At 39.0% G+C, this 23,849-nt stretch overlaps 1 protein-coding gene across 3 annotated transcripts in view; it reads right to left on the reverse strand.

Moving 5' to 3' along the window:
- Ankrd12 (ankyrin repeat domain 12) overlaps positions 1-23,849 on the reverse strand; it is a 116,547-nt gene that overhangs the window by 51,102 nt on the left and 41,596 nt on the right. For all 3 annotated transcript variants that reach the window (XM_036173218.1, XM_036173217.1, XM_036173219.1), the window contains exons 6-8: positions 13,479-13,679; positions 10,183-10,325; positions 6,977-7,124 (exon numbers count right to left, since the gene is read on the reverse strand). In XM_036173218.1, coding sequence (XP_036029111.1) covers positions 6,977-7,124; positions 10,183-10,325; positions 13,479-13,679 — 492 coding nt within the window. The remainder of the gene's footprint in view (positions 1-6,976; positions 7,125-10,182; positions 10,326-13,478; positions 13,680-23,849) is intronic.

Consider the following 23,849-nt stretch of genomic DNA (forward strand, 5'->3'; position numbering starts at 1 on the left):
ACAGGAAAGTCTGTTCCCTTTGACAGAGTTCTCTTATCACAAATATGAGGCAGTTTTATTCTTGCTTTTTATTCAATGGTAGTAACTGTGATGTTCAATGCTTAGATATGTTAACAACTCAGGGCTACAGATATGGTCACATTTTTCCCCACGTATTTTACCTGGATTCATTTTCTAAAGACATTTCTTTTCTTTTTCTTTCTTTTTTTAAAAAGATTTATTTATTTGTTATGTAGATAGTATTCTGTTTGCATGTTTGCCTGCATGCCATAGGAGGGCACCAGATCTCATTACAGATGGCTGTGAGCCACCATGTGGGTGCTGGGAATTGAACTCAGGACCTCTGGAAGAACAAGTCAGTGCTTTTAACCTCTGAGCCATCTCTTTAGCCACTAAAGATATTTCTTAACACAAAGAAGTTTCCCAGTTTTAGGATTCCCACAGATTAGGTAAGATAATGGTATTTTTCCTGTTTACTTGCTTTATTTTTTAAAAAAGTAAACTGAGCCAGGCAGTGGTGGCGCATGCCTTTAATCCCAGCACTCGGGAGGCAGAGGCAGGCGGATGTCTGTGAGTTCGGGGCCACAGAGAGAGTTCTACAGAGTGAGTTCCAGGACAAGCTCCAAAGCTACACAGAGAAACTCTGTTTCAAAAAGCAAACAAACAAAAAAACTAAAAACAAAACAAAACAAACAAAAACCCCAAAAACAGGTTCTCTAGCATTCTCTGATTATTACACATTAATGTCTAAAAGTATCATTATAAACCCATGGATTTAAACGTATAAAATGAATTGTCAAACTTTGCAATTCTTATTATAGGTTCTTTTTATTTTTTAAATTAGTTTTTCAAGACAGGATTTCACTCTGTCACCTTGACTATCCTAGAACTCACAACAATTACCTGTAACACAGCTCCTAGGAATCAGATCCTCTTCTGGCATCTGTAGACACTGACTCACATGCATACCCCATACCTATATACATCATCAAAAATAAAAATAAATTTTGAAAAAGATAAAAATTCTCCTTACATGCCACAATGTGGCCACCAACGTCCCTATTTTACACAGATATATTAATTGTTAAATGATCTAATGCTGTTCTTCACATTCACTTTTCTCTTTCAGTAGAGGTTCTAGCCTAGAACAGGTACTGCCTTTTAATTATGTCTTTCAAATTCTAAAATAGTTCTGCAGTTTTTTTGCTGGCCTCTCTTAACACTGTCAAGTCCTTTTTAAAAATAATTTTTATCCATTTTTAAGAATATCTGAGGGCTGGAGAGATGGCTCAGAGGTTAAGAGCACTGACTGCTCTTCCAGAGGTCCTGAGTTCAATTCTCAGCAACCACATGGTGGCTCACAACCACTTGTAATGAGATCTGGTGCTCTTTTGTATACATAATAAATAAATAAATCTTAAAAAAAAAAAAAAAAAAAGAGCAGCACCTGGCATGCTCTTAGGAGAAAAAAAAAAGAATATCTGAGAGAGAGTGCAAGAGAGAGAGAAGGAGGGAGGGAGGGGGGAGGGAGGGAGGGAGGGAAGGAAGGAAGGAAGGGGAGGGGGGGAGGGAGGGGGAGAGAGAGAGACAGAGAGAACGAGGAGAACGAGCGTGTAGTACCCACAGAAGCTAGGAGAGGGCATCAGCTCCCTGGACCTGTAGTTACAGACAGCTCTGAGCTGCCACGTGGGTGCTGGGAATTCAACCTGGGTTCTCTACAAGAGCAGCCAATGCTCTTAACCACTGAGCCATCTATCTAGCCCCAATACACTGTCAATTCTTTTTATTTATTTATTATGTATACAGTGCTCTGTCTGCGTGTATGCTTGCAGGCCATAAGAGGGTGCCAGATCTCATTACAGATGGTTGTGAGCCACCATGTGGGTGCTAGGAATTAAAATCAGGACCTCTGGAAGAACAGCCAGTGCTCTTAACTGCTGAGTCATCTCTCTAGCCGACACTGTAAATTCTTTTTGTTTGTTTGTTTGTTTGTTTGTTTTTTTCAAGACAGGGTTTCTCTGTGTAGCTTTGGTGCCTTTCCTGGATCTCACACTGAAGACCAGGCTGGCCTCAAACTCACAGAGATCTGCCTGCCTCTGCTTCCCGAGTGCTGGGATTAAAGGTGTGCACCACCACAGCCTGGCTGCACTGTCAATTCTTAAATCTATGACATTAAGTTGGCCTTATTTTTTAAAAACATAAAACATTCTTCAAGATAATGCAAGTTCAGATGGTGATTATCTATTTACACTTATCACATCTGGAGGCACACACTCTAGATCTATCTATATTTACATCTGGAGGCACATACTGTGCATCTTCTCTTACATTTGGAGGCACATGCTGTGCATCTACACTTACATCCTGAGCTACACACTGTGCATCTACACTTATCACATCCTGAGGTACAAACTGTGCATCTACACTTATCACATCTGGAGGCACATGCTGTGCACCTAGACTTATCATATCTGGAGGCACACACTGTGCATCTACACTTATCATATCTGGAGGCACACACTGTGCATCTACACTTATCATATCTGGAGGCACACACTGTGCATCTACACTTATCCTATCTGGAGGCACACACTGTGCATCTACACTTATCACATTTGGAGGCACACACTGTGCATCTACACTTATCACATTTGGAGGCACACACTGTGCATCTACACTTATCACATTTGGAGGCACACACTGTGCATCTACACTTATCACATTTGGAGGCACACACTGTGCATCTACACTTATCACATATGGAGGCACACGCTGTGCATCTACACTTATCCTATCTGGAGGCACACACTGTGCATCTATATTTACATTTGGAGGCACAAACTGTGCATCTGTCCTTACTTAGATGATGTTCATTTGGGTCACCCAGGCAAAGAATCACTCTATTTCTCTGTTATATTACTGACTTGTTCTTCCCCCTATCTATACAGGTCTATGAATTTCTCAAAACTCAAAGAATGATAGACACGTATTTCCCAACACAATTATTACCAAGAGAAATCATAAGCAAATATAAAACTTCAGTTAATAAAATGCGTACTCAAGTATTTAGGGATGTCTGCATCTTATTGTGAATTGTCAAAAACCTAAGAATACCCTGGACACAGTAGTGCACACCTTTAATCCCTGCACTTGGGAGGCACAGGCAGGAGGATATCTCAGTTGGAGGTTGGTCTGGTCTACATAGAGTTCCAGGCCAGTCAAGGATAGAGAAAGTGAGGGATGATAATATGACAATGTAAAGGAAAGACAGTACAAGTTAACAATGGGGAAATATAGTTGATGGGTATAGGGTATTTACTGTGTATAATACTTGTTAGAAATACAAAAAAATATGTACCTACTATGTATAATTTCTTGAAAATTAACACATTTGAGCATTTTCCGTAATAAAATGTTGAGAATTTGGGTGAAGGCTGTATCTCAACTGGTAGAGAGCTTGCTTACTCTCACAGGCCTTGAATGTGGTAGCATATGCCTTCAATCACAGCACTTGGGAGGTGGAGGAAAGTGGCCTGCAAAGTCAAGGCCAGTTCTGACTACATAGTGAGTTTGAGGTCTGACCAGGCTACACAATATTCTGTCCAAAAAGGAAAAAAAAAAAAGAGAGAGAGAGAGAGAGAGAGAGAGAGAGAGAGAGAGAATTTTAAAAACACACTTTAAGAGGCTAGCTTACAGTAGCTTACAGCTCCACTTCTAGCACTGCCCTTTAATGGCTGGGTCATCTCTACAACCCTTCTCTTTAGAACGTTTTATGCATATGTGTTTGGTTATGTGACTGCCACAATGCGTACAGAGGTCGGAGGACAACTTTAAGAGTTGGTTTTCTCCTTTCACCACATGGGTTTCAGGAATTGAACTCGAGCTGCAGGCTTGGCAACAGGTATCTTTATGCACTTGCTCAGCCATGTTTAAAACAGTTTCATAGGAGAACAGAAAAAAAGCCAAACAGTTGTTCTTTAATTGTTCTTGTGTGTCTTCATAATACGGTATGCACATGTGTGTATACACATTTACTTGTATGGGGAGCATTTGTATGAGGATGTGAATGCATATTCGTGCCAGAGGTTGATGTTAAATGTCTTCCTTCATTACTCTCTACCTTGTATACTGGGTGCTTGACCATTTGGCTAGTTTAGCTAGGCAGTCTGACTGCTCCCAAACACTGGGTTACCCCCAGTCCATGACACTCTGCTGGCATTTTCTGTAGGAGCTAGAGATCCAGACTTGGGTCTTCAAGCAACAAGCACTTCACCTGCAGAGTCACCATCTCCCAAGACCTCTACACAAAATAGTAACTTTTTACAGTAGTATCTTTTTACAGTAGTATATATGTAATTGAATATATACAGGTAGTATATATGTGACTTAAATTAATAAATACTTTAGGGAGATGTCTTTTTAATCTATATACTTTATACTTTATTTACCCAAACAGACCAAAAACCATTTTTCTTATTTTAAAATTCTTTTTTTTTATGATTTATTTTTATTTTTATGTACATTGGTGTTCTGCCTGCATGTATGTTTGTATGAGGGTGTCAGATCCACTGGAACTGGAATTATAGACAGTTGGAGCTGCCATGTGGGTGCTGGGAATTGAACCTGAGTCCTTTGGAAGAGCAGTCAATGCTCTTAACCACTGAGCCATCTCTTCAGCCCTTATTTTCAAGATAGGGTTTCTCTGTGTAGTTTTGGTGCCTGTCCTGGATCTCACACTGAAGACCAGGCTGGCCTCGAACTCACAGAGATCCCGCCTGGCTCTGCCTCCTGAGTACTGGGATTAAAGGTGTGTGCCACCACCGCTGCCACCACTACCTGGCTATTTTAAAATTCTTAATAGAGTAAATGCAAACCCACTTCTATTTTGTTACATATATATGGAAGAATGTTTTTAATATTATTAGAACAACTAAACACAAAAGAGTTTTCATTATGGGTGTGGTCGTATAGGTTAACCAAGCTCTAGGATATGTGCCTCAGTACATGTCCATCAGTATATGTGTGCCTCAGTACATGTCCATCAGTACATAAGTGCATCAGTACATGTCCATCAGTATATGTGTGCCTCAGTACATGTCCATATCAGTACATAAGTGCATCATTACATGTGCCTCAATCCATGTGCAGCACAAATTGGAATCCGTGAATTCTTTTAAAACATAAGTCAAGGATATGAAGTTGGGAGGGATGGTGACAGAGTGAGGGCAGATCGCTAAGGAACCAAGGTCAGCATGTTCAAAATACTTTGTGTGCTCTTTAAAAATACATTTTAAAACTAAAATAGTTATCACATACTATACTCCTAAAAAACCAGATTCACTTATTTTTATGTATTGCTTGATGCCAATAGAAGCTCAACAGGGTGCTGGTTCTTCCAGAACTAGAGTGAAGGAGGTTCTGGGTCCAGAACCTGGGGCCTCTGCAGGAGCAGCCAGCGCTCTGACCCATAAGCCATCACTCTGGCCACATCCTGTGCCCTGTTTGAGTTTACTATACTTGCTGCTGTTGTCTCTGCTTCACAAGTGTTTTAGTTTTTGTTTGAGATCTAAACTGCACTTTTCTTTATAAGCATTACCTCTTCTAGAATAAACTGATGATGTTTACAGGTCATTCAGGTCACTATAGTCAGTGGTAGCTGCTGGTCTTTATCCCATGGCCCCTTTCTTACTTTATCCGCAATCTGGAAGCACATCTTGATCAATAGAGCACATTTCTAACTACCTCTGTCCAAGGCAACCATTCCACACTCAGATGCATTCTTTTAGTCAGCCTTCACATGACAGATAAGTAACTATTACATAAAAGTAAAAGGTAAAACTTCCTTCTTAAAAACTACTTTCAAACTATTACTTTCTGTAAATGGCTAAAAGTACACTTTGGTATTTAATCCCTTGTCTATAATTTAGTGTAAAAGTCACATGTCTACTTATAAGAATTGAGACTTTATGTAGGCATGGCCATTTGTCATACTTGCCTTTTTTCATTGAGTTTTGCCTAAAATGCAATAAATTCTTCCAATTTGAACCCAGAAAACTTTCTTCAACATGGGAAAGTGTTTTCTGTAATATATGTGAACTGTATTTCTTTAAACTCTAAGTATGCCAAAGGTTTTCTAACATGTCCTTTAAGGGGCTGCGGGTTAGATCAGTAACAAAGTGCTCACCTAACATGCATAGGGCTATGGATCCCATCCCCAGCTCAAAAGAATTATTTTAGATTGCTCTTTTTAAAAAATTATGTTTGTACCAGGCATGGTGGTGGATGCCTTTAATCCTAGAACTCAGAAGACATAGGCAGGCAGAGCTCTGAGTTCAAGGTTAGCCAGAAACAGAGTAAGACCCTGCTTAGACAAAAAAACTAGTAATAATAAACAAAAGTTATGTTTGTAAAGAAATTGCTTACTAGGGCTCAATCACCCAATTTACAAAAGCACAAACTGTAAAGATGACTTATTAATATCAAGAAAAGACATGAAATATATTGTTAGTAGCTACATAATACCAAACAGAAGCGGGAAATGAGAGCAGCAGTGTTGAGGGGCATGCGCAGTGAGAGGTTCTGCAGTAAGACTAAATGAGATAAAAGGTTAGTTTAGCAACTTATGTAGTTCTAATAGATATAGGGTGGTACAGTACTGTGAGTGCAGTCACATAAGCTGTAGATAGCACATAAAGGTTAGTAACCACACCACTCATAGCTAACCACAGAAGCATTCAATAACTAGCTACCATTATTCTAAGATGACCATTTTATGTATTACACACCAATGTAGAACGTTCTATAAAATACCACATCAAACAACTGGATATATATTATTTGAAACTGTAGCTGAGTTTGGGGGTACACACCTGTAATCCCAGCACTCAGTAAGAATGGGGCAGGAAGATTCCAAGTTTGAGGCTGGCCTGGGCTAAAGAGAAAAACCCTGTTTCAAAACAACAAGAAAGACACAAACCTGTATAACTTTCATCATCACCAGACAAAGGCACCTCTCTTTTTAGCAGCAACTCCAATTCCTCTGTCTCTGCTACATCCACTGGACGCTCTCCATGTTTATTAGCTTGAAATGGATTCCCACCATGACGAAGCAACAGTTTCACTATCTGCAACATTAAACCGTAGAAGATTTAGCACTGTCCTTTATTTCAAACCATTCTCCCTCTCTTCTTTTACAGGGATGAGTGTTCTCCTTGCATCTGTTTGTGTACCACTTGCCTGCCTGGTGTCCAAAGTGCTCAGAAGAGGGCATCAGATCCCCTGGGATTGGCTGGAATGACACATTGTTGTGAGCGGCCATATGGGTGTCAGGAACTGAACCAGGCATCCAGAAGAGCAGAATGTGGTCTTAACTGCTGAACCATCTCTCCAGTCTCTCAAGCCATTTTCTTGATAACACAACATCCATTTGAATGTTATTTTGTCTATTCTACATCCATGACATAGCATCTACTCAAAATTATTATTATTACTCTTCACTAATTGAACTTTCATTAAACTTCACTCCACCCAATGACTTCATCTATTATAAAGAAATGTTCTCCTTAAATTTTAAATAGGGAGGGTCAGAACTGGAGAGATGGGGTAGGGGAGCTGGAGAGATGGTTTCACAGCCTGGTCCACAGAGAGTTCCAGGACAGCCAGGGATATATAGAGAGGGTCTGTCTGAAAACCAAGATTCTCGACCCTGCTGAGAGCTTCCTATAACCATCAAGAAGCAATCAATGTAAGTATAGAGGGTTGGAAAAACATGCCACAAAGTTTCCAACATAAACAACATTTTTACAGATATCCCTGTATACAAACATTCTAATGAATAGTTACATTCACTTAAAATTGCTTAAAACATTAACAGGCAACAAATGAGAAAATAAGGAAAAATTACAAGCCCAAAAATAATAAATACAACTGGGTGGTGGTGGTGTAGACCTTTAATCACAGCACTGGGGAGGCAGAGGCAGGTGGATCTCTGTGAGTTTGAAGCCAGCCAGGACTATACACAGAGACCCCGTCTCAAAAAAGAATAATTAAATAAATAATAACAATAGCTACCTAAAACAGAACTAGAAGTAAAGCAGCATAAAGATGTGTAAATAAGGCACAATATATTTGTGAATGGCAGGGCACAGACTAGGCTCCTGGTAAGCTGTGTCAATGCCCTCCAACTCACCTCCTAGACCTGTTCATAGATCTGCTCTCTTTCAACTTCCCCTCCTTAAAAGGTTTTATGTTTCTTAAAGATAGTATCATTTTTACTGAATGGAAAAATATTTTCTTAGCTTAGATCACAGGACATGGTATAGATATCTTGGGATAAGAGATGGGTCAGTGGTTAAGCACTCTCATTGCTCTTGTAGAGGACCTGGGTTCAGTTCCCAGCACCAAGATGGTAGCTTACAGCTACCTGTACATGGATACCCTCTTGTCTTTGCAGGCTCCTGCACAAACATGGCGCTCACACACATGTAAATTAAATCTATAAGTACATATATTTTAAACTCTTAGTCTTGAACAGAGCACAGCAGTGTCCTTCTGGAAGGGCTGCAAACATTACTTAGTGCTTAAAGCATATGAGCTCAAATGTCAACTTTTGGAAATATGTGCTGGCATGAGCATATTTAGAAACTTAGGGTCACAGAAATACGTCTTAGTCACAAGGTGTAATTCCACTTATATAGCAAGTGTCTACCTACTTACCAGTCAACATTACGATGTCTTTAATGAGAAAAATGTGAAAATATCTTACAGAAAATAATGAAGAAAACAGCATCTTTTATTTCTACAAATTATTTTGGTATCTATGAAGTACAGCAATACAGAGGGAACATTTAGGGTTTTCTTCCCTGATGTTTCCACATTTTCAAGGCTTGCTTGCATGTTCAGTGTCTTCTACTCCTTCATTATATTCCCTTCTAAAAGGTCTACTTCTAAGGCTATCAAGATGACTGAGATGACCCAGCAGTTACAGTACTTGCACTCCAGCAGAGAATCTGGGTGGGTTCCAGCACTCACAGGGCAGCTAACAACTACCTGACACTTCAGTTCCCAGGGCGCGAACGCCCTCTTCTGGCTCTCACAGGCACTGCACACATGTGGTGTACAGACACACACACACACACACACACACACACACACACAGAGTACCCACGCATATTTTATTAAAGCTCTTGTTGTTGCTCATTTTGTTTTTGAGACAGGGTTTCTCTTTGTGTGTAGCCCTGGCTGTCCTAGAACTCACTCTGTAGATCAGGCTGGCCTCAAACTCACAGAGATCTGCCTGCCTCTGCCTCCTGAATGCTGCTGGCATTAAAGGTGTGCACCACCACTGCCTGGCTAAAAAGCTTTAAAAAATTAAATAAAAAGAAACCTCTTTTTAAAGGTATTATAATTTTAAGATGAGGAAATGGATGCTCACAAGAGAGACCTGACTTATTTAATTAAGAGCACAGTAATTGCTGGGCGGTGGTGGTGCACACCTTTAATCCTAGCACTCGGGAGGCAGAGCCAGGTGGATCTCTGAGTTCAAGGCCAGCCTGATCTATGGAGTGAGATCTAGGACAGGCACCAAAACTACACAGAGAAACCCTGTTTCGAAAAACCAAAAGAGCACAGTAAGTTGGCCAAGCAAAAGTGAACTCATCTTTTCCCTCCAAATCCAACTTTCAGTTGTAAAACATTCTAAAGAGATAAGCAACACAGCACTATAACCTCTGCTGTTAGTGTATGTCCCAATCATACTCCATCTATTTATCTGACAGATGAAGTATTGTAATAAAATGTTTACCAAACTGTCTAATTTTTCTCAATTAAATGTCACATATTTTATTTATTTTCAGGGAGTTCTTGTGAGTCTCACTGTGTAACCCTTGCTGGTCTACTATGTAGACCAGGATGATCTCAAACTCAAAGACCTGCCTGTTTCTGCCCCTCAAGTGCTAGGATTAAAGGTATGCACTGCCATGCCTGCTGAACATGGCTTACTTTACGAAAAAATAATGCTAAATCAAGTTAAGTACAAATAAGAAATAGAAAAAAAGAAAATAAAGATGAGGTGAAGGAGCAATGAATGAAATTCAAGATCAGACATCTAAGAAGTGTGCTCAATTACTCCTGGTTGCCTTTGTTGAGTGGGAATATACACCATGACTTGTTTAACATACTCACATCTCTATGTCCACTGCTGGCAGAGTCATGGAGGGGCGTGTCATCATCTAATCCTTGTGTGTTAACATCAGCTCCTGCTGCTATCAGTATTTTAGCAACATCATAATATCCAACATTGCACGCTTCATGCAAAGGTGTCCAACCTAAAGTGAGAATATGAACAAGATACATGCTTTCCACGTTCATATCTATATGTAGCACATCAATTCTAAATCAAATCAAACATGATACAAAAGAAAAAGGAAAGAGAAAGGAACTATTTAAAAGAAACAACACTATCAATTTTGCAGAAAGTTCATTTGAGGGAATATTAGTTTCAACGGAACTAAATTATTTGATACAATACTAACTTTATTCAGTATTATTTTGGTTTAATTCATAATCATCAAAACTACAGAAAAATAAAAGAGGCAAAATATGAGTAGCTTTGATAAGTCAGTTAAAAACCTTTGTTTTATGTCTTACGTTGATATCTTTTATAGAATACTGCTTTAATAAAGATGTCACTTTATTTTCATAATTAAATGTGTTCACAAATATTAAAAAACATTAAAAAAACACAAACAGCACTGTGCTCCTATAATAATCCTATCACCAAATACAATCATTTTTAGAATTTCATCTAATTCTTACTAGCTTTCCCCATATTCATAAACAAGGATGCATGTTTGTTGTGAAGTATTTCTTTACAGTGTAAAGATGTGTCTTTGTCTAGGGTGCCTTCTGATTGGTTTAATAAAGAGCTAAATGGCCAATAGCTAGGAGGAGAGAAAGGCAAGGTTTCCAGGAGAGACAGACAGACAGACTGGGAGGAGGAATCTAGTACTCGCCAGCAGATAGATGTGAAGCAAGTCAGATGTGTCGTACTGAGTTAACCAAGCCATTTTGGCAGGATGCAGATTTAAAAAAATATGGGTTAATTAAGTTATTAAAGCTAGTTGGGAAAATGCCCAAACTAAAGCAAAGCTTTCACAATTAATAAGAAGTCTCTGGTTCATTATTTGCAGGCTGGTGGTCCAAAGATAGTCCAACAAGAAAGCTTGCTACAGATGTTTAATCCTTTCTCTGAAGTAGCATTCCCACCCCCAACCCCCTAGACAGGGTCTCTCTATGTAGCCCTGGCTGTCCTGGAATTTGCTTTGTAGACCAGGCTGGCCTCCAACTCACAAAGATCCACCTGCCTCTGCCTCCCTGGTGATGGGATTAAAGGTGTGTGCCACCACCACCCTGGCTAAGTGGTGTTTCCTTTTATTGTTATGTTCTTCTAGAACATACTGCTGCTTTGATTCTTTCCAGATTCCATCTCCCCTAACAGCCCAGCATGGCTTCAGTCATCTCAGGATCCCTCTGAGCACTGTAGTTATAGGTACATACTACTACCATACCTGGGTAGGACACAGTACTCAACTGACTGAATAAAAAGTTATTTACTTTTACAAGTTCCCATCCTGGGGAACTGGCTTACTGTTAGATTTGAATTTAGAAAAAAAATGCTTCAATGTTATCCCTTACTTGATTTTTATACGTCTCAGAATATGTCTTAAAATAAATCTGTCAATGTAGAATCTTAGAAGAACAGTGAAGTATGTTTTGGGTAGATAATAAAAAGTATCAACCCTGAATGGATCAGTGTCTCTTTCTCTCTATTCTCCTCCCTCCCCTCCTATGTCCTCTCCTATAGAGATCCCTCTGCCACTACCTCCAAAGTGCTGAAATTATAGGTGTGGTAATATCCAATCCTAATGAAGACATAAAGAAAAGGGCTGCTTCATACACGTTTTTGTTGCTGAGAGTGGGTCTGACTTTGAACTCTCTATGTAGCTAAGACTAGCCTCACATTTGCAATCCTCCTGCCTTGGCCTCCTGAACTGCTGGGAATAACAGGTGTATGTCATTTTGCTTAGCTTTCATAGAAGATATAAACTGATGGATACATGATTTTTTTTAGATAAGCATAAAATAATGTATAATATTCAGCTCATTTATTATAAGTAATTTCAATTCTACTAAGATACTTCATAACTATGTACAAATACATTTCTAAAAGAGTATTCACTACAGTGCTGCTTAAGAAAAGCCAGACATGGTGGCACATGCCTTTAACCCAGGTGGCAGAGTCAAGTCTATCTCTGTGAATTAGGGGCCAGCCTGGTCTACATAGCACATTCAAGAACAGCCATGGCTACACAGAGAAATCCTGTCTCAAAACAAAACAAAACCAAGAAAGGTTACACTATAAAATATGAAGCTATTAAAATTGAAATACCACCAGGCGGTGGTGGCACATGCCTTTAATCCCAGCACTCGGGAGGCAGAACCAGATGGATCTCTGTGAGTTCGAGGCCAGCCTGGTCTACAGAGTAAGATCCAGGACAGGAACCAAAGCTACACAGAGAAACTCTATCTTGGAAAAAAAAAAAAAAAAAAAGAAATACACAAACACATCTTCCAAACATTATAGGTAAATTACAGAATTATAGATACACAAAGAATTATTTCATGCTTTTTAAAGTCTATGTATAATTATGTAAATGTCTATTTTTTTGTATAATCATGTATAATTTTTATGTATAGTCATGAAAATAAGATGATAGGATAGTTTTTCAAGTTGTTAATAATTTTGTGGAAGAGAAAAAGTGTGGGGGAAGGCAAGAAGAGCATAACGTGTGAAATTACATTTGACTGTGGCCAAAGGCAAAGAAGTGAGACGTGCAATTAAGGAGAATTTCTTTATTTTTACATGCTTTGACCACTTGCATTCTCAAGAGTGGTAAGAATTCTGCTACCTGGGTAATTAAAACCAACAAAGGCTAGTGAGAAGCTGAGCAGGCAAAGGTACTTGCAGGGCAAGCCTGGAGACCAGAGAAACCTATGTAAGGTGGAAGGAGAAAATGGACCACAAAGCTGTCCTCTGAATCCACATGCATGCTGTGTAGCACATGCCCCACTTTCCTAAACACACTAATACTAAGTATATTTTTTAAAAAAGAAAAGATTATTTCACTCTCTTATAATCCTTGTATTCAAGTTAATATACATTCTTGAAACAATTATTTATGAATTAACCATATTAAAATATTATATGCTCAAATTTACCTAAAATAGAAACTAATATATATAATTACACAGTAGTATATGCAAGGTGTATACATAGAAATCTGATTAACTGTTGACATGAAAATGCAACAGAGATCAAGGTTTTATATATACTTCAATTCTGAATAAAATAGACTTTTAAAATTATAGCCAGGATGCTTTAATTTCAGTCCCTGGCACCTGTGTCAATAAGGTCTCACCTGCAAAGTCTTTCACATTCACATTTGCCCCTAAACTTATTAACTCTTTGACTTGCTTCACATCTCCTCGAATAGCAGCCATGTGTAAAGGAGTTTCACCACGTTCATTTCTTTTATTAATTTTATCTTTTTGTCGAGATGAAGAACTGGGTGTCTTCTTCTGGGCTGGTGTTGCTTGTGACGGGTGACTTGGTGTGGAATCTGTAAGAAAGAAAGACAGTTCAGAAAAGTTCCAAATACCTGTGAGCCACATCAACCACCAGCATGGCACGGTAACCCTATGGGTGCAGCAGTGGCCCACATACCTTGGTAATAACCAACTGCTCTCTAATTGGACTGAAAGGCCCACTCAACAAAAAGGAAGCCATGCCTGGTACTGGAAACCTAGCTAACTAATTAGTACTAATGAAACCATGGTTACTGGAGAAGAATCTACAACTACTAATTTAGTAAACCAGCATAACCCCTAATAACAATCTATAAACATTTGTCCTTATACAGATAAGTGTAGTTTCTAACTCTTACCAAGGAATCTTCTCTCTGCAACAGATGGAGACCACTACAGAAAACCACGACCTCCAAAACAGAGATCTGTGGAGCCCAGTCCCAATGGATACGTCCACAAAACATTCCCAGACCTAAGGCCCAGGGAACACTGAGGAAGAGGGGCAGAATGATTCTAAGAGTCAGAGAGTCAGGGACTTTGCTGGGAAGACTGTGTTTCCTGAAAACATCAAAAGCTATACTGTAGCTGAAGGTTTTCTATGTCCTGGCCTGCCGGCAGTCGGGACAAATCTCTCCCGCTTGCGTCCCCAAGCAAACACACAGAGACTTGTATTACTTATAAACTGTGTAGCCACGGCAGGCTTCTTGCTATCTAGTTCTTATATCTTAAATTAACCCATTTCTGTAAATCTATACCTTGCCACGTGGCTCGTGGCTTACTGGCGGCTAGTGACTCCTGACAGCCTTATTCCACCCAGCATTCTCCTCTCCTTGTCTGGCCTACACTATCCTTCCTGCCTGGCTACTAGCCAATCAGCGTTTTATTTATCAATCAATCATAGCAACATATATTCATAGCATACAGGACATTCCACAGCACTTCCTCTTTTCTGTTTTTGTTTTTGTTTTTCCAAAAAAGAAGGTTTTAACTTTAACATAGTATTAACCAACATGTAAGATACCGGTAAGTCATGAGCCACATGGCAAGGTATAGATTTATAGAAATGGGTTAATTTTTATTTTTATTTATTTATTTTTTTTTTGATTTTTCAAGACAGGGTTTCTCTGTGTAGCTTTGCGCCTTTCCTGGAACTCACTTGGTAGCCCAGGCTAGCCTTGAACTCACAGAGATCCACCTGGCTCTGCCTCTCGAGTGCTGGGATTAAAGGCGTGCGCCACCACCGCCCGGTTGAAATGGGTTAATTTAAGATATAAGAACTAGATAGCAAGAAGCCTGCTACGGCCATACAGTTTATAAGTAATATAAGTCTCTGTGTGTTTGCTTGGGTCCCAGCGGCTGCGGGAATGGTGGGTGAGAGAGATTTCTCCTGACCATGGGCCAGGCAGGACCAAGAAAACTTCAGCTACACTATATCCATAAAGTCTCACCAACATAACCACCCAACTGTGAGCTAAACAAGGACACTAACGAACATGCCCAACTGGATGGAGATCAGCAAACAAGGTCTCAACCCTGTACAAAGAACTACAGGCAACTGAGCAGAACTGGGAGCAGGAGGGATGGCTTTCCCAGGCAAACAGCACACTCATTGCTTGTCCAGTGCTAAAGTCAGCTTTGAAAACATATACACAAGTAACATTATATAGACTGGGCATATTTGGGAGTGTGTGTGTGTGTGTGTGTGTGCATATATATGTGTGTGTATTCAAATACATACATACATGTGATATTGAGAGAGCCCATGACTCTGAAGAACAGCAGGTAAGGGTACCCAGGAGGGTTTGGAGGGAGGAAAAGGAGAAGTGGTGTAATGCAAGTAAAGTCTTCAAACAGCAGCAGCAAGATACAAAGGGAAAATAAGTTCTTAATGGTGACAGAACTATTTCTCAGAGCACAGAAAATACCTTCTTAACCTAATAATCTAAAAATTGCCAGGCAGTGGGGCCTTTAATCCCAGCACTCGGGAGGCAGGAGCAGGCAAGGGCAACCTGGTCTATAGAGTGAGTTTCAGGACAGCCAGGGCTACACCTTTGTCTTGAAAAACAAAACAAAACAAAAAGAAAAAATGAGTTATATATGCTGGTAAGAAGCTAACATAAGAAATGTTTTTCCTTTCTGTCAATTCATAAAATAGGTTTAAGTGATAATGGAATATCAAATATGTTTCCTTAATGAATAATTTGATGAATTAAGATGTATTTTTTTCTGGGTGAGAATCCAGATGAAGAGACACTGGAGGCTGGCATTCACAGCACTGACTAATAGTACTAGAGTTCTCTTCTGATATAAAGCACAAATTCAACTCAGATTATTTTACTATGAAAATTAAGTCAAACATCTGTAAGAAATAAAAGCAGTTAGAAAAAGATTTGTCAAAATTATGCTTTGCTATGATTCACTTTTATTTTTTTTGGAGCTGAGGATCGAACCCAGGGCCTTGTGCTCTACCACTGAGCTAAATCCCCAACCCTTTTTTTTTTTGATTCACATGTTTTTAACACTTATTTTTATTATTTTAAATTGTATGTGTGTGTCAGTGTGTGGGCTTGTGCATGATTGCAAATGTCCCTGGAGCTGGAGTTTTATATGTGGTTGTGAATCATGTGCTCTCAACCACTGAGCCATCTCTCCAGGCCAATTCACATCTTTTTATTCTTGATTTAGTCTGCACATCAAAAAACAAAGCCCTCTACCCTTACTCCACCAATTTTTGAACTACTAGGTTTAAAAAAATAAAAGAAGGGGGGGGTTCTTAAGCTATTATAGTGATATTTTATTTGTATTGAAATGTGATTTTATTTGTATGTCAATAAAGTTGCCTTGAGGTCAAAGCAAGCCAGAGCAGAAGCTGAGCAGTAGTGGGGCATGCCTTTAATCCCAGCACTTGGGAGGCAGAGCTAGGAGGATCTCTGTGTGTTCAAGGACACAGCCAGCATGGCAGATACACGCCTTTAATCTCAATACCAACCATAGAAGACCTGGAGGTCTGTACAAACAGGCAGTGACGAGGAGGTCATGTGGCTGGGTTTGCAACCAATGAGGGAGGAGAACAGAAAGTTTTTAAATAGACAGGATGAAGAGAAGTAGGTCTCTGGCGGAGAGGAAGAACAGCAGAAGCAGTGAAGGGTAAGGTTTTCCACTCTTGCTCTGACCTCGTGGTTTTTAACTCTACAATCGGTTCTGTGTTTCTTATTTAACAAGACGGTTACATCTACATTTGGCGCCCAACGTGGCAAGAATTCATTAAAAAAACCGCTTGCCTTGGCAGTGGGTCCGGCTTCCCACCTGGGCGGACCCAGCTCCCTCACTCGGGCCTAGCTTGGGCCTAACCGGGCCTAGCTCAGCTTAGGACTCAGGCCCAACCTACCTTAGCCACAAGCGGTTACCACCGCAGCTGGAGTTACTTACTTAAAAAGCCGGTGCTACGAACAACTCAGGCCTGCCGGAGCTACCGCTAATTGCAGTAGCTACACGCAACTGCAGATAGGCTGCTTTTGGCTGAAACGCCAGCGCACGTGGTTGGTCAGAGCTTAAGGAAGCCAGAGCCCAGACTCGACTCGGCTCAGACCGGAACATTGAAGGGGTTGGATTCAAGCTTTTAGCCAGAAGGTGGCTATGCTTTCACGCTTTCTCTTTCTCTCTCTCTCTCTCTCTCTCTCTCTCTCTCTCTCTCTCTCTCTCTCTCTCGGGGGATTCCCACCTCGGACGCTAGGTAGCTGTTTGGAAATTCCCTTGGATTTCTACTGTTCTACACAGATTTGGTAAGTCATTTATATCAGATATTTTAAAGGAAACTATTTAAAAGAGATTTTTTTCCACATTAAAAAAAATGGGTTTTATGTGTACATTGGAAGAAAATTGGGCTTTGTTTGAAATTTTAGGCAGTATGGTAATGGAACAACTATATGAGAAGATTAATGTTGATCAAATTATGTACACTGTTATTCTTCTTATCCTTATTTTACAATTTAAAAAGACAGTCAATTTAAGTGCCAGGATAAAAATTTTAGAAAAACTTGTTAAACCTGTTAAAATGAATTATAGAGAAATTCAGATTCAGACAACAGTGAAGTTGTTTCAGGATTGGATTATAAGGTTACAGAAAGAATGCCTGTTTTCACACAATCACCCTTAATTTATCCTGTAACCATACAACAGCAACCTGGTCAAGTGAATACACAAAATATTTGGACTCCAGTTGAAATGTTAGACTTACGAAGGTTTAAGGAAGCAATAGTATCTTATGGCATGCATTCTCCATATGTAAAGCAAATGTTAAACTGGTCAACTTATAATAGAATTATACCACAGGACTGGCGGGAGCTGGCACAGGCGGTTCTGGAACCCGGACAGCAGCTCCAGTGGCAAATGTGGTTCAAAGAGGAAGCTAAAAGCATAGCAAAACAATGTAGGGATAGAGGTATACAAATCTTCCAGGATCAGCTTGTTGGAGAAGGCCAATATGCTGCAGTACAAACACAATGTTTATATGATATCCAAACTATAATTCTATGTCGAATGGCAGCCTTGAATGCATGGGACAGAGTTGAGGAACCAGGGCAGAAAACTGAGTCATTTACAAAGGTTATACAGGGCCCAAAAGAATCTTTCACAGATTTCTTACAAAGACTGACTTCAGCAGTAAAGAGAATGGTCCCAAATTCAGAAGCTAGCCAGATAATAATTGAATCTTTGGCTTTTGAGAATGCAAATGAAGCATGCAAGAGAATAATCAGGCCGTTAAAGGCGAGATCTGCACCTTTGGAAGATTGGATTAGAGACACGGTTAATGTTGAGGCTCATAATCATGATAATATGTGGGTAGGAGAAACAATTTCAAGAGGTTTGAGGAATGTCAGATGTTTTGGATGTGGAAAGCAAGGACATTTGAAAAGGGACTGTAAACAGGGCACTTCTAGAAACAATGTTTCTTCAAGGAACAATGGCAACAGAATGCCCCTTCCTTCAGGAGTATGTAGAAGGTGTGGTTAAGGGAAGACATTGGACCAATGAATGTAGATCAACAAGGGACAGACAAGGTAATACTTTGCCTCAGTCTTTGGGAAACTCCCAGAGGGGCCTCAGGCAAGCCCCTACAGTGAATCCAGTTCAGACCTTTCCTGCAATCGTAGAGGAGGCCCCTACTCAGAGCAGTTAAATGACCAAATGCCTATTGGAATAAACCAGGCTACTCAGAGTAATGGAACAACTGAGACAGAGAGAACAGAAAATTCAGGAGAAACCATAAAGAAAATTTTTTGGCAAACTTCTATAAATGAACAAAGACCAAAATTAACAATAAAAATAAATGGTGTTTTGTTGTCTGGTCTGGTAGACACAGGTGCTGATGTTACCATAATTGCACCAGAATTTTGGCATCCATCTTGGCCTCTTCAGGAGGTAAATGTTCAACTGTTAGGAACTGGAACATTATCTCAAGTTAAACAGAGTGCAAGATGGCTCGAATGTATAGGCCCAGAAGGACAGAGAGGCAGATTAAAACCATATGTGACTAACATAGCCATGAACCTGTGGGGTCGAGACCTGTTACAACAATGGAATACTCAGATTAACATCCCTCCAACCTCAGAAATAAATCATAAACTAGCACATGTTTCTGAGAGAAATATTAGAAGGTATTATTCTAATGAGTGGTCACCAGCCATCCATATTATACAAGAACAGGGCACAAAAACTGATGATCTTCCAAAGACACCAACAGCTCTACCTTTAAAATGGTTAACAGACAAGCCTGTATGGGTTCATCAATGGCCTTTAACAACAGAGAAACTCCAGGCCTTACAAGAGCTGGTAGAAGGACAGTTAAATGCTCACCATATTGAAGAATCTACTAGCCCATGGAATTCTCCTGTATTTGTTATTAAAAAGAAATCTGGTAAATGGAGAATGGTAACAGACCTTAGAGCAATTAACAAAGTAATTCAGCCAGTGGGCTCTCTACAATCTGGAATTCCTTTGCCTACTCTGTTACCTAAAGGATGGCCTCTCATAGTTATCGATTTAAAAGACTGTTTCTTTTCAATACCCCTACAAGAAAAAGACAGAGAAAGATTTGCTTTCATGGTGCCTACTTACAATAATTCTCAACCGGTTAGAAGATTTCAATGGAGAGTCCTCCCACAGGGAATGTTGAATAGTCCAACCCTGTGCCAATATTTTGTACAACAGCCCTTGGAAGTGATACGTAAAAAATTTCCTAAATCTATAATTTATCATTATATGGATGATATTTTACTAGCTGACTCAAATGCAGATACTTTAGAAAGAATGTTTGAAGAAGTAAAGAAAATATTGCCTGGCTGGGGATTACAAATTGTTCCTGAAAAGATACAAAGAGGAGATTCTATTAACTATTTAGGATATAAAATAGAGCTACAAAAAATTAGACCTCAAAAGGTACAAATTAGGAGAGATCGCCTACAGACTCTTAATGACTTTCAAAGATTATTTGGGGACATTTCTCATCTACGAACTATTGTTGTGGTAAAAAATGATGAACTGAATAATTTGTTCAAAACCTTAGAAGGTGACAAGGACTTAAATAGTCCGAGAGAATTATCACCTGAGGCTGAGAAAGAACTGGCCTTGGTAGAAAAAAAAGTACATGAAGGACATGTAGATCGTATTGATCCAAAGCTGGATTGCATTTTGGTTATTTTACCTTCTAGGCATTCTCCTACAGGAATATTAATGCAGAGAGAAGATATTATATTGGAATGGATATTTTTACCAAATAAACCAAATAAAAAATTAAAAACTTACGTGGAAAAAATCTCTGACTTAATTTTGAAAGGAAAATTGAGACTTCGTCAATTAGCAGGAATAGACCCAGCAGAAATTGTTGTACCTTTAACTAAAGAGGACATTGAAAAATTATGGACAGAAAGTAAACCTTGGCAAAGAGCTTGCAGTAATTTTTTGAGAGAAATTAACAGCAAATATCCTAAAAGCAATAGAATTGATTTTATAAAGAGAGCTGATTGATTGGATCTTGCCTCGAATTGTACATGAAAAACCCATATCTGGAGTTCGGACATTTTATACAGATGCCAACAAACAAGGAAAGGCAGGTTACAAATCAGAAAATTTAAGTAAAGTGGTTCAAAGTCCTTATAATTCAGTTCAAAAATCGGAATTGTATGCTATTCTGTTGGTATTAATGGATTTTTCAGAACCTCTCAATATAGTTACTGACTCTCAGTATGCTGAAAGAATGGTATTACATATTGAGACTGCAGAATTTATCCCTGATGCTTCAGAATTAACTTCACTATTTATTCAATTACAAGATACAATCAGGGAAAGGAGTCATCCTTTATATATAACTCACATCCGATCCCATACTGGTCTGCCAGGCCCTCTAGCACAAGGTAATGATGAGATTGATAAATTATTGATAGGAAATGTGCTGGAGGTCTCAGAATTTCATAAGAAACATCGTGTCAATAGTAAAGGTTTAAAGAGGATTTTTCCATAACCTGGCAACAAGCCAAGGAAATTGTAAAGAAATGTCCTACTTGTTCCTTCTACAATCAGACACCATTACCAGCAGGATGTAACCCAAAGGGTACTCAGAGGAATGAAATCTGGCAGATGGATGTGTTTCACTTTGCAGAATTTGGAAAATTGAAATATGTACACCATACTATCGATACTTATTCAGGATTTCAATGGGCAACTGCTTTGAGTTCTGAAAAAGCTGATTCTGTAATCACTCATTTGCTAGAAGTTATGGCCATCATGGGTATACCTGCGCAAATTAAAACTGACAATGCTCCAGCATATGTCTCTATTAAAATGAAACAGTTTTTGCTTATTATAATATAAAGCATATTACAGGTATACCACATAATCCTACAGGCCAAGCAGTTATAGAAAGATCCAACAGAACTCTAAAGGACATGATAAATAAACAGAAAGGGGTAACAAAAACCCCCAGAAATAGACTGCACAATGCTCTATTAACTTTGAATTTTCTCAATGCTAATGAGAAAGGAACAACAGCTGCAGAGAGACATTGGTTAATAGAAAAAACAACGGAATTAAATCGGCCTATATACTTCAAGGATGTGCTGACCTCAGAATGGAAACCAGGGTATGTGTTACGTTGGGGACGAGGTTTTGCTTTTGTTTCTGCAGGAGAAGATAAGCTGTGGGTACCATCAAAACTGATAAAGGTTCTATTTGAACAAGAGAGACCTCTTAATTAGAGGAAGTGATAGTTCATCAACCAACATGACCATCCAGTTTAAACTCACTTATGCCATCAATACATGCCTTTTCATTTAATCAGATGTAACTTGCCAAAAGGGGAACTCCCCAAAATTAGTCTTGGGGAAGGGTTTTTGTTTTTGTCTTTTAGGAGAATGAAGGCTAAGGAATCTGAAGAACACTGGACAAATGAGACAACTGAAGAAAAAGGACAAATCATCTGTCCCAGGAAAAAGAGTAAAATGGCCTATTGGTATATCATCTACAGAATTTCATAAATCTTTCTAAATGTTTGTTTCTGCTCTTCTCTAAAAAATTAATACTCTTAGTCTTCTTGTAGTCCCAGTTCAATTAAAGCTTCAAGCTGATTTTGGAGTTGGAGAATGGCTCTCTCCTCCTTTAAACTCAAGCATGTTGTTAAAAGGAAAATGAAAACTCCCTGTATCATACCAGAAGAAAGAGCCATCTTCTGACATGGGACAGGAGAAAAACCAAATTAATTAAGGGACTATTCTATTACTAATCTCAATTCTTTGATTCCATTCTGATTCTTTAAACTTTTCTTAAAGAATGAATTTTATATCAAAATTTACAAGATATATATATATATTTTAAACTTTGTTAAGATAATAATGGTCATATAGAGTACTAATTAATTCTAGAGAAAAGGCTTCGATTAGCTGCCTATACATGTCTTTGTGTTCGAGTCTCTTTTCGGTTTTCTGCAGGAAATCACAGCCAGGCCTAACTTCAACTGAAATCTCCAGGAAGAAGATGGGGCCCCACAACGACAATTCCACGTGGAAAATAATATCACTAAGCTGACAAACATCATCTACAGATCAGCTTTGGACTACAAAGTGCTTAGAGCAATTCTGAGATGGCTAGCTGAACAGGGAGTGGGCCAATGGCTTCTGATGTGCAATGGAACAGCAGATGAAACAGTTATTCTTGAAGAATAACTAAGCTCACCCCTCTCAATAGTAGACTGGCATTTAATAAAGGGATGTGGAGAAGAACAGGATGCCAAGATGAAGCCACATATACACAGCCAAGAAAAATGGACAGCTGAAGTGAAAAGACATCAATAATTTCCAGAATTAAAAATCCTGAATCATGACATGATACTAATGGAATTCAGGTGTTTCTGGTACATGGACTGCTCTCACCAAATACGAGGTCAAACTGTTGACCTTGTATACATCCTAGTTCACAAAAGAGTCTGTCAGATACGCTAAGCCTATAGGCTGAAGATGATGCCCCAACACTGCAGAGAAACCTCAGGTGACTGTCCAGGCAGCTGGCTGTTTCTGTCAACTCACATTTTTTTTTTTTTTTTGGAAGCTGCTTGCATGCACTTCTTGTTTTTATTTTTTATTAGGTAGTATTATTTCCTTCTTGGGTCTCTGAGGGAGTTGAAGATCAGTTAGTTATAGTTATAATTATCTTTGTTAAGGATTTCAGAAAAACTCACTAAGAGTTGTAAGTGTATAAATTTGAAACACGTTATAAGACAGTTCCGTTAGCTATATAAGTTAGGATAAAAAGTGAATCAAGTACATTCTGGACTTACCAAAATAGGATAGATAATGGAATTATTTTCTCTGAATTTGTCAAATACAAATGGACTAGATATTGTTTAGGTATTTATTGTTTGTATATATGGTATATATAGTTATTGTACTTTTGTATATAGTTTTTCTTATATTAGTTATAACTTTTTCCTTTTTTCATTAAAATAGAAAAGGGGAAATATAGTGATATTTTATTTGTACTGAAATGTGATTTTATTTGTTATGTCAATAAAGTTGCCTTGAGGTCAGAGCAAGCCAGAGCAGAAGCTGAGCAGTAGTGGGGCACGCCTTTAATCCCAGCACTTGGGAGGCAGAGCTAGGCGGATCTCTGTGTGTTGAAGGACACAGCCAGCATGGCAGACACACGCCTTTAATCTC

This window comes from Onychomys torridus, chromosome 23, assembly GCF_903995425.1.
Source record: "Onychomys torridus chromosome 23, mOncTor1.1, whole genome shotgun sequence".
Lineage (NCBI taxonomy): Eukaryota > Metazoa > Chordata > Mammalia > Rodentia > Cricetidae > Onychomys > Onychomys torridus.